This window comes from Rhea pennata, chromosome Z (assembly GCF_028389875.1).
Source record: "Rhea pennata isolate bPtePen1 chromosome Z, bPtePen1.pri, whole genome shotgun sequence".
NCBI classification, from domain to species: Eukaryota; Metazoa; Chordata; class Aves; order Rheiformes; family Rheidae; genus Rhea; species Rhea pennata.
The window spans coordinates 16,018,295-16,030,824 of record NC_084702.1 but is presented as its reverse complement, the minus strand read 5'-3'; the positions used below and the strand labels follow the sequence as shown (position 1 = coordinate 16,030,824).

Sequence of the window (12,530 nt, the reverse complement as noted above, 5' to 3'; positions counted from 1 at the left end):
AGAAAGAAAGAGAAAAAAAAAAAAAAAAAATTCATTCTTCCTTCCTTAAAATTTTAAGAAGTATATGAGAGCTGATCTGTATCCCACACAGAAAAATTAGCAGCACAGACACATGCAGTAAGAGAAATGTTGTTTCAGAAATTCTTTTTCTTTTGTTTTACTTTTGGTTGAGGGCATCCCAGAGCAGTGAATGCTGCTGTCAACTGGACCACCATCTGCTGCTATGCAGCAGGGAGTTCTGGCAGATACTATGCCCCAAGCAGCTGCCAGCCCCTGCTTATCTCTCCACCCTGACTGCACCACCAGATGGGGCAACCTGGCAGTGCTACATCTGGCACAGAAGCACATACCATTGCATTACTGTACTTCCACTAGCAGAAATATGTGTTCCTGGCTACTTTCATTCTCAGTGTTTTCCTGTGTATACATTCATTAATGTATGTGATTCATACATACTACTCAACTTCAGTCTTTGCTCCACAATCCAAACAGCCAAGGATAATTGCTATTTTGGACAATAGTATCAGATATGATTGATAAATCAAAAATATATATTTTTTTAAATCGGACATTGTGAATAGACTGTTCTGCAAAAAGAGGTAGGGCTTGTAGAAGTTCATCATAAAAAGATGAGTGCAGCTACATGTAAATGTGCCACTCTGTCTACTGAGTTCCACTTTCGGCTGAACAATTATCTGCATGTTTTCTATCAACCCGAAGAGAAAGATTTGAAGCGCTTGAAATCATTTTCTCCAAACGTGTTTTTCTCTCTAAGTGTTGCCAGGCTTAGTCATTAGGTCTGGTTTGAATGTTATGTACTTGCATATTTGTATACTCTCTGTATTCAAAGCAATGCAAAAAACCCCACGAGTTATTTTATTATTTTTACTACAAGAAATGCAAACTAGTTAATAATTAATAAAGTTAAGAAAGAAGACTACATTGTGACGTATAAACTCAAACATAAGGGACCAAACTGACACAGGTTGTGTTCAGGGCTGGATTTACAAAAGTACAGACATATTTAATAACTGGGATAGGCAAATTTGTAAATCCTCAGACATCCAAGCAGATTAGATGTTAATATCTATCGGTCTCTTAGCTGAAATGGTGTTCAAAAGAAAATGTTTAAGGACGTTGGTACCTAGTTTCATCAAGCATTTCTCTTCATGGTTGCTTTCAAAATTCACCCTACATTCTGCAGCTTTCTTTCATTTCCAACATCTTTATTAGGAACTCATCCAATTCTGCTGAAGCCAATTTAATGACTTGCCAACTACAGTCATATTTGGCTCAGCCACTGTAAGCTTGAGAGCCAGCCATATAATCTTGTACTTAAAATAAGGTGCAAATTTGATCCCTCTGAAAAACTGCATCATTGATGCCTTTCTTTTTAGTGTTTGTCATCTCTCTCTCTGTGCAATATATGTAAGTAAGTATACAAAGACAAGAAGTTTTGGAAGTTCCTTATTGATTTAAGGGAGTGGGTCTCCTTGGAAAGACAAGAGCAACAGATTTATTCGCAGGCAGTGAGAAAAAACAGTTTTATAGTCAAGTTCTTGGAACTACCACTATTGAGAAAATATGGAAAATGTGAAAAACAAATTTTACAAAACAGTGTAACCATAGCACTCAAATGATCAAAATATGACACTGACATTTTGCCATTACAAATAGATTTGTAAGTCATCTTTCAATATTCAAGAAAATCTTTGCAGATAAACAGTTTTTACACTAAGTAACATTGAACACTAAGACTGGCAGAGGACATTTTTCTATGAAATGGGAGTCTTCCCGTAAACATCTTCTTACATTAGCCAATAGAGCATAGAAAGTGGGGAAATAAGGCTACAGACTCAATCCTAGAGACGGCTTTATGTGCATGGAGTGCTGCTCTATACAGGCCACAGTGTAAGATTAGGGAGCATTAGCTTTTTAGAGAAGTGGAATTACACACACAAATATTCTTTACTTAATTTTTACTGTCTACATTTACTAGCACAGTCTCTGAGTAGATATATACACATTTGGGCTGATTTCAATGGCACGTATCAAAAGAATTTCATCATTGAATTCCGTGGATTCAGGGCTGAGTCTAGTCTTTTTTTATACTTATGTTGTGTGCTTTATACACTTATGATTAAAACAGGTATAGGACACGCTTATTTTGGGATCCATTGTGCAAGAACTTCTGTTGAAAATTTTTTGGGGGTAGAAAAGAGAAAAAAACAATATGTTTAGAGGTGCACTGAGACAGTAATATAGATACAGGATGGCATGCATTATCCTTCACCATGCAGGAGAACGTACCATGGTAGCAGCTGTGAGAAAAAATTATTACAGAGGGAGAAATACCATAACAAAGAATTAGAAGAGTTTTTAAGAGATATACAGAATTAATGAGAAGCCCCAGGGTGTGTGTTCCAGTCATGTTACAGAAAACCTCTGTATATACAGAATACCCATTGACTTATGCAAACGTTTTTTACAGGAGATCATACCTGTGAGAAAGGATTCCATTTTGCACAGCATATTGATAAAAGCCGTCAGAAGCAAAGACTGTATAGGTCACGCTGAAGAACTCCCCACTCACAGCTTTTTCTGGAGGCCTTTGGATCCATGCCATTTCCAAGCCTAGGAACAATACCAGATTGACATCGTTTTCCACTTTACTGTTGCATACAGCTGTAGAACTTCCTATGTAGTAGGGAATGAAGTGAAAGGAAAGTGTAATTTTCAACTGTTGTTCCTATTGTTTTTTCCAAGTCAAAAATAGTTGTCCATTTTAGTGGCAGTATAGACAAATATAAATGCTCATTAAGAGAACAATTCTGACGTTTACTTAAAGAAGACAAAGCAGTTGGAGAACTGTGATCAAGAACCAGGTCATTTTATTTGTAACAACTTTACTCCTACTATAATTCAGTGCTTCTTGTGCTGATACACTTGCTTTATTTCCAGATCAGAGAATAAACATTACTCTTCATTTTTGGGTGCTTTCACTGTGGGGGCATACCTCATTATGGAAGAAGAGACAACATCAGTACACATGGAAGCAAGTCCATACCCATAATCTCATGAGAAGGCCTTTTTAGGAAAGAATTTTATAATTTTACAAAATAGTATCGCAGCTGGAACAGAGGATAGTGGGAAGGCTGCTGCTCACAAAAATCTGTAATTTTCCCTTTTAACACTTACTGGGACAATTAATTTATCCCTTTTTTTTTTTTTTTTTTTGTCCCTGGGCCGCCATATTACTCACTTCAATGCTAGGAATGAAGTATATTTAGAGCTGGGAAAAGGTTTTCAATCCATATTCTCAAAAGGCATCATCAAAATTCTTCCACTCAGTTCACCCACCTCTTTCCATACTTTTGAATGCAGATTTTATCCTTGTCATGTCCAGCCACTCACATCATGCCCATGTGTAGCTCTCAGTTTGGCAGGAAGTTTTAAATCCCTTCTTCAGTAGAGGATGGGTAAATGTGCCTTTCAAGAAGTCTTTTTTGTAGTTATTGTTGCAAATTATAAACTCTTTTACTACTCTAAATTTGTTTGTGTTAATATATACTTCGCTTTTATTGTTAGTGAAGTAAGCTGTTATTTTTTCACTCAAACATAACTCCCTTTCAGATATAAAGAAACTAATTGTAAAATAACTTGGAGATTTCACAGCTCTCTTGCAAAATAAACAATGATTGTAAATGCTGATATTTTGAGAGACATAGCAACATAAAGATTTACACAGAGTTCTAGTAAGATTTTCACTAAAAATGTTAGAGAGGCTTGATCTTCAGACAGCGTGAGAGAAAGAAGGTATAAGGCCAGCATAAATCTCAGTTGAATTACTTTCTAGAACAATACACCTTCTCTCTAGAAGTCTCACAAAAATAAACAAATCCCTTCTTTCAGTGCTAGATACTCACACGTCTAAATGCTTTGAAGATCTTGGTTTGCAAGTTAAATCTACAGCAGCATTTGCCTCATGCTTTGCTTTTAACAATGCCCAGAAGCTGGCAAGGAATTATCACAAAGAAAGGCAGGATAAAGCTTGGAGTTCATTATAAAATTGATTGCAAAGGGCATATATTAATTAAGCTACCTACTCATATTGGTTTCCTTTGTACTCAGTTCACACTTTGATTTATTAGCAAGAATAGCTTTAAACAAGTCATCTGTTTGATAACTAGTTGTTTTAATGTTAAAGTAATAGTAAATTCACACGGGGATAAAAGACTTGGCTGATAATCATCTAGACAGTCTTTGAAATTCACTCTTCAGTTTGAACTTTAAGAGTGTTTAACTATCATACTGAGCTCAGAGCATGGCATAGCAGTATTTTTCCCAGAGTTTTTTATTAATATAAGAGTTTCTCAAGTGTTCTTGTTTTTACCCTAAGCCATACTGGAAAATTTTGGGTCTGGTCTGATCTTTTCCAATGTATACAAAATTGTTCTTCTACATCAGTTATTAACCCCTTATTTCCTGGTTACAGAGTCACAGAATCACAGAACAGCTGAGGATGCCTGGTCTACATCCTTGCTCAAAGAAGGGTGATACAGAGCAGGTTGCTCAGGTTTTAAATATCTTCAGGGATGGAGAATTCATAATCACTCTGGGCAAACTGTTCCAATGTTCAATTACTCTTATAGTATAAAAGGTTTTTTCTTACACTTAAATGGAATTTATAGTACTTCAATTACCCCTTAATTATTTTTCAATCTCAAATCATGAGTTTTCCATATAAAAAAAATTCTTCTGTTTTTGATCAATCTGTTTCTGCAAATTTACTTTTGAAACTGGCAAGAATAAATAGTTAAAGACCTAAGATTATTTTAAGTACATATAGAACATAATTTTGATCAAGGAGGAAAAGCATAAAAAGTAGATATGGTAATTTTACTTACTGACTGGGGGTTAATACACAGTTCACTTCTAAACTGACACTGCAAAATTTCAGCAATAACTCTGTAAGCTTTACTGTAATGCAGAACTATCAGTCTGCTTTACGTGGGTTAAAATGCTTTTGGTTTTCTAATAAGAAATAAAATGCCCGATGTTGTACACAATGATTTCAATTTCTTGTGGGGAAAGGGATTCAGTTGTTGCTATTACTTTTCGTTTGGAACCAATGAACACTTGATAAGCAATTGCTCAGGAATATGTTTTGGCCATTTCCTTTCACTTACTCCTCTAGAAAGAGAGGTTGTCACTGACTCAGATGCCTTCTGCCACACACAGCATTTGTTAGGAGTTAAGTATTAGCTTGAGTTTCTCCATTTCAGGTTCTCAGCCCTTCTCCACGCTTGAGATGTTCTTCCCTGAGTAACTTCAGGACTCACTTACCTCCACAATCTAGCATGTTATACTCATCTGGTTTTTCCAGGGGCCAACAATCATAGTCTTTGTTATCCAGATCATGCCACCCCTCCACTAATATTACCTGCCAGAAAAAAAGTATATGAATAAGCCCATAGAACAAAGTATGGGGACAGAGGAAGGTTAAATCCCATCCACAAAGTTTGTGGCTCTTCTTAAAAAGATGAACTAAACACAGAAACAGAACCTGGCTTATTTTTCTTTGTTTCCTCAGACTTCTGGAGCAAAAAAAGACCGCTTCCTAGCAGTGTACAAATGGGTCACTAGATTATTTTGGTCTATCCAGAAATAAGCCATGAAACAGTAAGGCGACTCAGCTAATTCTTCCCTCACAGAGAGGTCTCTCTACAGAGAGCAGAGGATCCTAGGTTTTTCTACAGAGAGACATTTGATTTAAACAGTTTGTGAGTGTGCTTTTAAAATGTCATCCCCCTCTACAAACTGCTCATTTTTTTTAATTGTTTGCATCTGAATTCTTTCAAAGAGCTGCTTTTCATTAAATTTTTAATAACACAATGTGTCTGTTAATCATGCAAATATAACATGATATATAATTATAGATCATATTAAGATCACATATGCTTATTACAGGAGAATGTAGCCTCATAATAACATATGGATTGAACTGCAAAGTAACATAATACACATTATACCTGTATATATTATACATTATTTCATACATATATGTATGTAAATCATAAAATAAAATATGTACTCTAGGCTATATATATACATATATGTATATAAATAGAACGGAATATATTATTGTAATTCATTCTAGTCTTGTTGAACAATTAGAAAAAGATAATAGGTCCTTTAATATAATCTGATACTATTTTTCTATATATTATTGAAGAAGAATCATCTAATAGATTATGCAGTTACTTATTCCTGTATTCATGGAATAAGTTAGAAGGATAGAATTGATTTTTCCAACGTATTCTACTAGTACTCTTATTTTCTATATTAGTAAAATAAATTATATTAGGAACATTCAGTATTTGCACGGTGGCTATCTCACTGCAACAAGCCATGAACACAACTTTAGGTATACACAGTCCACAGGAAAAAGTTCTGGTAAGAGAAGCTATGTAGTTTACCTACCAAAAAACTGAGGAAGCTTCGGAGCCTAAGGGCAGGTGTTTTGACAGCGCTCATGTTCCCTAACACACATCAAGCTCAGCAAGTGTCAGAGCTGCTTCTGATGTTGCTGTTGTGCCTGAATTAGGTGTCTCTTCCTAAAAAAGGGTGTTGCTAGGCAAGCTGATCCTTGCAACTCCAGCTGCTGCAGCTGTTCCACCTCCTTCCCCCTTTCCTCTGTTCTGCAGTATCTTCCCTGGGCAGAGTAGAATTTCCCCCTGCACCTCTGCAGAAAACCTCTGAAAAAGCAACAGCAGTTTTAGGGGCAGCCCCATTCTGAGACTGCTGAAGGCAGAGTGTGTGACCATGTCAGTTCAAAGCTGGAAAAGCAATGGGAGGATTTTACTTCACCGTCCTGTTGCTTCTAGCCCTAAGGCAACATCTGATGCCTGCAGGAAAACTGTCTTGGAGTGTCTGAGATTACTGATGAATCAGTGCTGTGGGAAAAACATAGAAAAATAGCTGGGCCTGAGAGTGCAGAGAGATTTGTAGCTCCAGGGCAACAAAAACAGTCACCTATGTAAGGCAAACTATAAAAGCAGAGCTCGGACTAGGTGACCTCCTGAGGTCCCCTTCAACCTGAATTATTTTATGATCCTACAACTTCAATTTCTCTGTTCCTGGGTGTGTATGACAGCTTATCTAAGAAGCACTTTGCTACTTGCACTAGTGAAACAGACCTGTGCCCAACTGTGCTGGTACAGTAAAGACAAGAAGGTGCTTAGGACTGTTTCTGTTTGCTGAAGCCATCACCAGTGTTGAACTTTGGTTGCGGTTAAACTGCCCTAAGTATTTCCTGGTATCTTCTTAAGAATTCAGGTGTTCAGCCCAAATTCTCATTAGGAAAGTTAGTCAAAATGCGTGGATTGATTGCATCTAAAGTACATGAAAAAATTACTTGGAATCATGTGTGCCCAGTTCATCTTGAAAATGGTTGTAGGTCAGTTAAAAAATGTGTTGGAATTCACTCATTGAAGTGCAAGTATAAAAAGTTTCAGGTTGGAATTCTGTTTTTATAATGAAATCCTAAACTATATTTTTATTGAGTATCCCTGTGTTTCACTATGAATATTTCACCTAAATCACAGATTTTAGTATACAGAAGCCTTTAGAGTATTTTCAACCTGACTAAGTGGAAGAAAGAGAACAGAGAAAATGCCATGCGTAACATTTTTGGCAATAACTATCTGCCTACGAGAACTCTCTATATATCAACATCTGGAGAGGCTTTAGCAGTAATTTGTTTTAGGATATTTTGTGCTTGATGAAGAATTTCCTGGCAGAAAAGCTAAGGATTACAGCTTGTTAGATACTACTGCAGCCAGCAGATTACCAAACTGATCCTATTTTCCTATTTTCTTTAACAAGTCTATTAAACATTTGCATGACATTGATACAGTGGTTCAAGGACTGTACAGATCACGTATTACCTGTATAGCTACTTGTCTATCACCACATTCAGGAGAGTGGCCATCTGCATGGAGAGCAACCATCCACAACCATCTACAAATTGTGAAATAAATATGGACAGACTGGAATGAATGGTGTTTATTTGATTTAAAAATCCATCCTAGCTATTTAGGAAACACATTATCACCTAAGTGTTTAATCCCTGAAAATTTAAACAGGAAAGCAATGAGGGCTATTTTGCAATGTAAGTACATGCACCATGAAAAAAGAGTGAGAGCTTTGAGAGTAATGAAATAGATACACTCTTCAGTGTATATAACAACACTATCTATCTAAATAAAATCAGAAATAGACTTGAATAAAATGAGATGGTCATCTCTAACCTAATAACTTTCCCTGTTCATTTGCTCCTTTTCCTGTTTGCAAATTATCTCTAGTCAAATAGATTTGCATTAACTTGTTTACCTTTTGTCTTACTCCAAATTGGTTTATTAACACTGTCAGAATCATAGACATGATTGCTATAGATTTACTGGGTTCTGCATGCTGTGACTTGACTTGTTCAATGCAATAATGCAGGGTTTTTTTGCTTTCTTTCTTAAAAGAACCTCTGCATCTAAAAGAAAGGTTAAATTCTACTCATTAAAATGAAGTATGCAACTAATTTTATGGTCACAAATTTATTTCTGTTGACTGTGTTGCAAACTGTTTGCAGATACACGATTTCCATTTTATTCCTTAGATCAGTGGTTATTTTTAGGACCGATAGGGTGAAAATAAAGACATTTAAAAGTTGTATGAGCAATATATTGGTAAAGACATAAGTTTTTATTAATGTTTGTAAAGATGAATTAGAATAATTTTATCAAAATAACTAAAATATACATATTCAATATCTATAGAAAATAACAAAAATGGTTAAATAATAGCTGAACAAAACGTATTAGTTATATGTTTTCAAACATCTACAAAAGTAATTTCCAGAAATGCACCCCCCAAAAAATTCCTGTGATTAATTCTTCAGATGTCTTCAAAAATACTTATTTATTCTGGAATTCAAGCTTTTCAGATGATTCTTTTCTTCTTCATAAATTAAGATTAAAATGGAGATGTTTAAACTATTCAATTTTTAATTAGATTAAATTTTCTTGCAAGATGCTTATTTTAAACTAAAACCAGTCTTAAAAAATCATAATGAGGGATCATTTTAAAGTTTAATATGATGGAAATCCAAAGACATCTTTTGTTAGAACTATATTTTAACTTCTAAAATCAACATTTAAAATGTACATTTTTTAAGATAAAACTCCACTATGCAAATTATGTTCTTGTTGGCCAAGAGTTACCAGATTCCGTTATGTAAAGACAGACTTTGAAATTGAGAAAAACATTGTAAGTATCATTATGGACTACAGGAATGTATTTCTGAACAAACTTAGAGAAATAGTAGAAGGTAAAAAAATTTGAAAACCAGGAAAGTGTTAAATAAAGGTGGATTGATCAAATTAGTGAAAAGATTAAAGTATTTTCACACAAACATTTGAGTATCTGAATAAAAGGCCTTTTTATATAAATAGTTCTTCCAAAACTTATATGCTATATGCACATATTATGCATATGCATATCATGCACAGGGATTTTACAGTTGTAAAGATGATAAATTACAGGTATAGGCTTGTGACACCATCGTGTTTGAAGACCAGGTAAACAGGCACGACCGAGGCACTCCGACGCTTCCCTCTAGCGGTGTAAAAGCAGAACATCAGGGCATAGATTCCTCTCCGAGTGCAGTTTGGTTTAAATACAGCTTCCTCTTAATGCAAAAGCTGCCACAAAGAGTATTTGCAGTGGCAGCTGCCTACAAGCACTGAAGCAGATGACTTGCTTTATCATCTGGGAATTTGGAGAAACAGCAGTTTGCAGCTCTCCAGTCACAGAATCATAGAATTACAGAATCATGGAATCAGTAAGGTTGGAAGGGACCTCTGGAGATCATCTAGCCCAACCCCCCTGCTCAGCAGGGTCACCTGCAGCATGTTAGACAGGGCTGCATCCAGGCGGGCCTTGAAGATCTCCACAGAAGGAGACTCCACAACCTCTCTGGGCAACCTGCGCCAGTGCTCCGTCAGTTACCTAGAAAAGCAGAATGATACTTTTTCCTTTTAAAAAAGCAGAGTGATTCAAGGGACAGACCTGCAGGTAAGTCCCAGGGCCCTGACATATGTCCATGTTACCTCAGCATAACAAGATACCGCATGCTGCTGGGCTGCAGTAACCATCTTTTAACATATTGAGGAAAATGCTCTGCAACTCTGCTTAACATAGCCCACAGATAAAGAGTGTTGATCTTTTATTGTAATTCCACAAGCCCTTTGAGTTGGAATAAACTGGGTCCCAAATGAGGCCTTACAGCATGAGCTTCTTGTTCCTACTCCTGCAATCTCTCTACAGCGCTTATAAGCCAAGCTTTCTGCTGGCGATTAGATCAAGGACAATTGCATTAGTAGTCTGATCAGGTTACAGTTAATCCTTTTTTTCCCCTGTTGGATTACTTTTAAGTGAATTATTGTTTTTTCCTCCCATACTTTCCTTTCCCATCTGCTTGAGGTGGAAACTTACTCAGGCAAGAGGTGAATATGCATTTACAATGTATGTTCAGTGAGAGCCAGACCTCAGCTAAACCTGGATCAGCAAGAGTAATAAGTATCACATGATTTTCCACAGAATTATTGATAATTTAATTATAAGACTTATTATAACATAAAACAAAACAGAAGTAATGGCATATTTGTTCCTAAAGATCTGAAATCTTAGTGTTAGAAGATTAATCTTTGATGACAATTTAACTCAACAGTGGCAGAAGGAGCAAAAATTTTATGATATACACAAATGAATAGACCTAGGAGGTAGAAGGCCGGTATGACAGAGGAAGAGGTTTGCGAAAAGCTAATTAAGAGCACTGAAAACTACAGGAAACAAAGCAAGAAACTATCCTGACTACATCTTAGGATGTTATACATACCTCACAAACAGGAATGCAAATAGCATTCATTGATAAGCTGATAGCTAGCCTTCTCTGGACCCACAAATTGCTGTGATTGATAAACAGATTTATGTTTTACGGATGCATTCTTCATGTCAACTTAACCAATACAAAGCTGTCTCTGTTTCTGCAATGAAGACTTGGATCTGTAGCACTAAATAAGCTTAAATGTTTAATTTACTTCAAAATATATACAAAAAAGAACTTGAAACATGAGATGTCACATGTACTCCCTGCTTGTTGTGCCAGGATTACCCTCTGGGGTGTGTAACAAGCTTGGAGAAGCAGTATTTCCCTTTAAGAATATTAGATACTGTATGTTTAGAGGGTTTATCAGTACTTGGGCTGCTGTGGAAGGACCAAAACATTCTAGGATTTTCATCATGTAAAACAATCTGTCTTTCTTTTCCTTCTGAAAAGAAGATGGAAAGAAAGGTGACATCTGAGGATTTTGAGAGAAGAATTCCCACAGTCAGAAAACTAACAGATAATAATGATTTTCTTTCTAGCTGGAAGTGCTATTGGTCTTAATTATTTGATATAACATATGACTGAAAATAATGACTACTGTCTCTAAAGAAAGTAAATTGCAAGAAAAGTGCTCACCGTTCTCAGAGAAACCAACAGGAATTTCACTTTCAAGGTGGGCCAAGCTAACCTTTAGAAAATCCTAGTCTAAATACATAACTTTAAAGAATCTTCTGCATCAAGGGATTTGCTGTAAGTAAATCACTGGGTTTCTGTTGCTACGATGCAGCATGTCAATGCCGTAGTAGTTCAAAAGGCATTTGCTAAGGCATTTGAGAATGTGAGAATGAATTTTAATTTGATAGGAACACTGCCTGAGGAACATTCAAAGGATTGTCCCTGTTCAGCACAGAATCATTCCAATTTTCCATTTGGGAAGGAACTGAGGAGAACATCACTGATGGTCAAATTCCCCCCCATTTTTCAATCCTCTCACACAGGTAGGAGTGTTACAGATATCTGTAGCGCACATGGCTAACAAATTTGGCTGCTCTTAGGAAGATTCATAGGGGAGGATCTAGTGGTCAGTGACAGATGGCAGCTGAGGGATATTTCTGTTCTTACATTCATCATGACATTTAGATCCACTGGTAGCAGCACTGGCTGCAGTGATGTTCAACTAGTGATCGGTTTGATTCGAGATGCCTGTCTGAAATGTGTGTTTTGTCTTACTGGGTTTTTCTTCTCCTCCTCCTGTCTCACTGCATGATTCATTTCTGTTTTCAGAATCTTTGAATGGTTTTCTCCCCATATTTTTATTCACCTTAGTGTTACACATTTCTTGTCATAAAAAGAAAACAAAAACAAAAATATCCCCTCATGAGCAAAAATAGCTTCCACATTTATAGAGACTTACAAGATAAGAGATTCCTAAGGGACACTGAGAAGTCATCGAGACAGGAGTCTCATGGCCTTTTGTAGCTGAAAGATTGTTTAGCCTTTTGGATTGTCTCTCTGGGGCAGCCCACAAAGGAAGTAGGGTTCTAAACTATTTTCTTTCCTTGAGTCACAGTCATTTCTACTTATGTCA

General features: G+C 36.3%; 1 protein-coding gene across 1 annotated transcript in view; it reads right to left on the bottom strand.

The window, feature by feature from the left end:
- Window positions 1–6,537, bottom strand: part of LOC134153509 (atrial natriuretic peptide receptor 2-like) — a 32,013-nt gene extending 25,476 nt beyond the window's left edge. Inside the window, 3 exon segments of the mRNA XM_062599755.1 lie at window positions 2,490–2,634; window positions 5,347–5,443; window positions 6,484–6,537. Coding sequence (XP_062455739.1) covers window positions 2,490–2,634; window positions 5,347–5,443; window positions 6,484–6,537 — 296 coding nt within the window.
- Window positions 6,538–12,530: the final 5,993 nt, after the last annotated feature.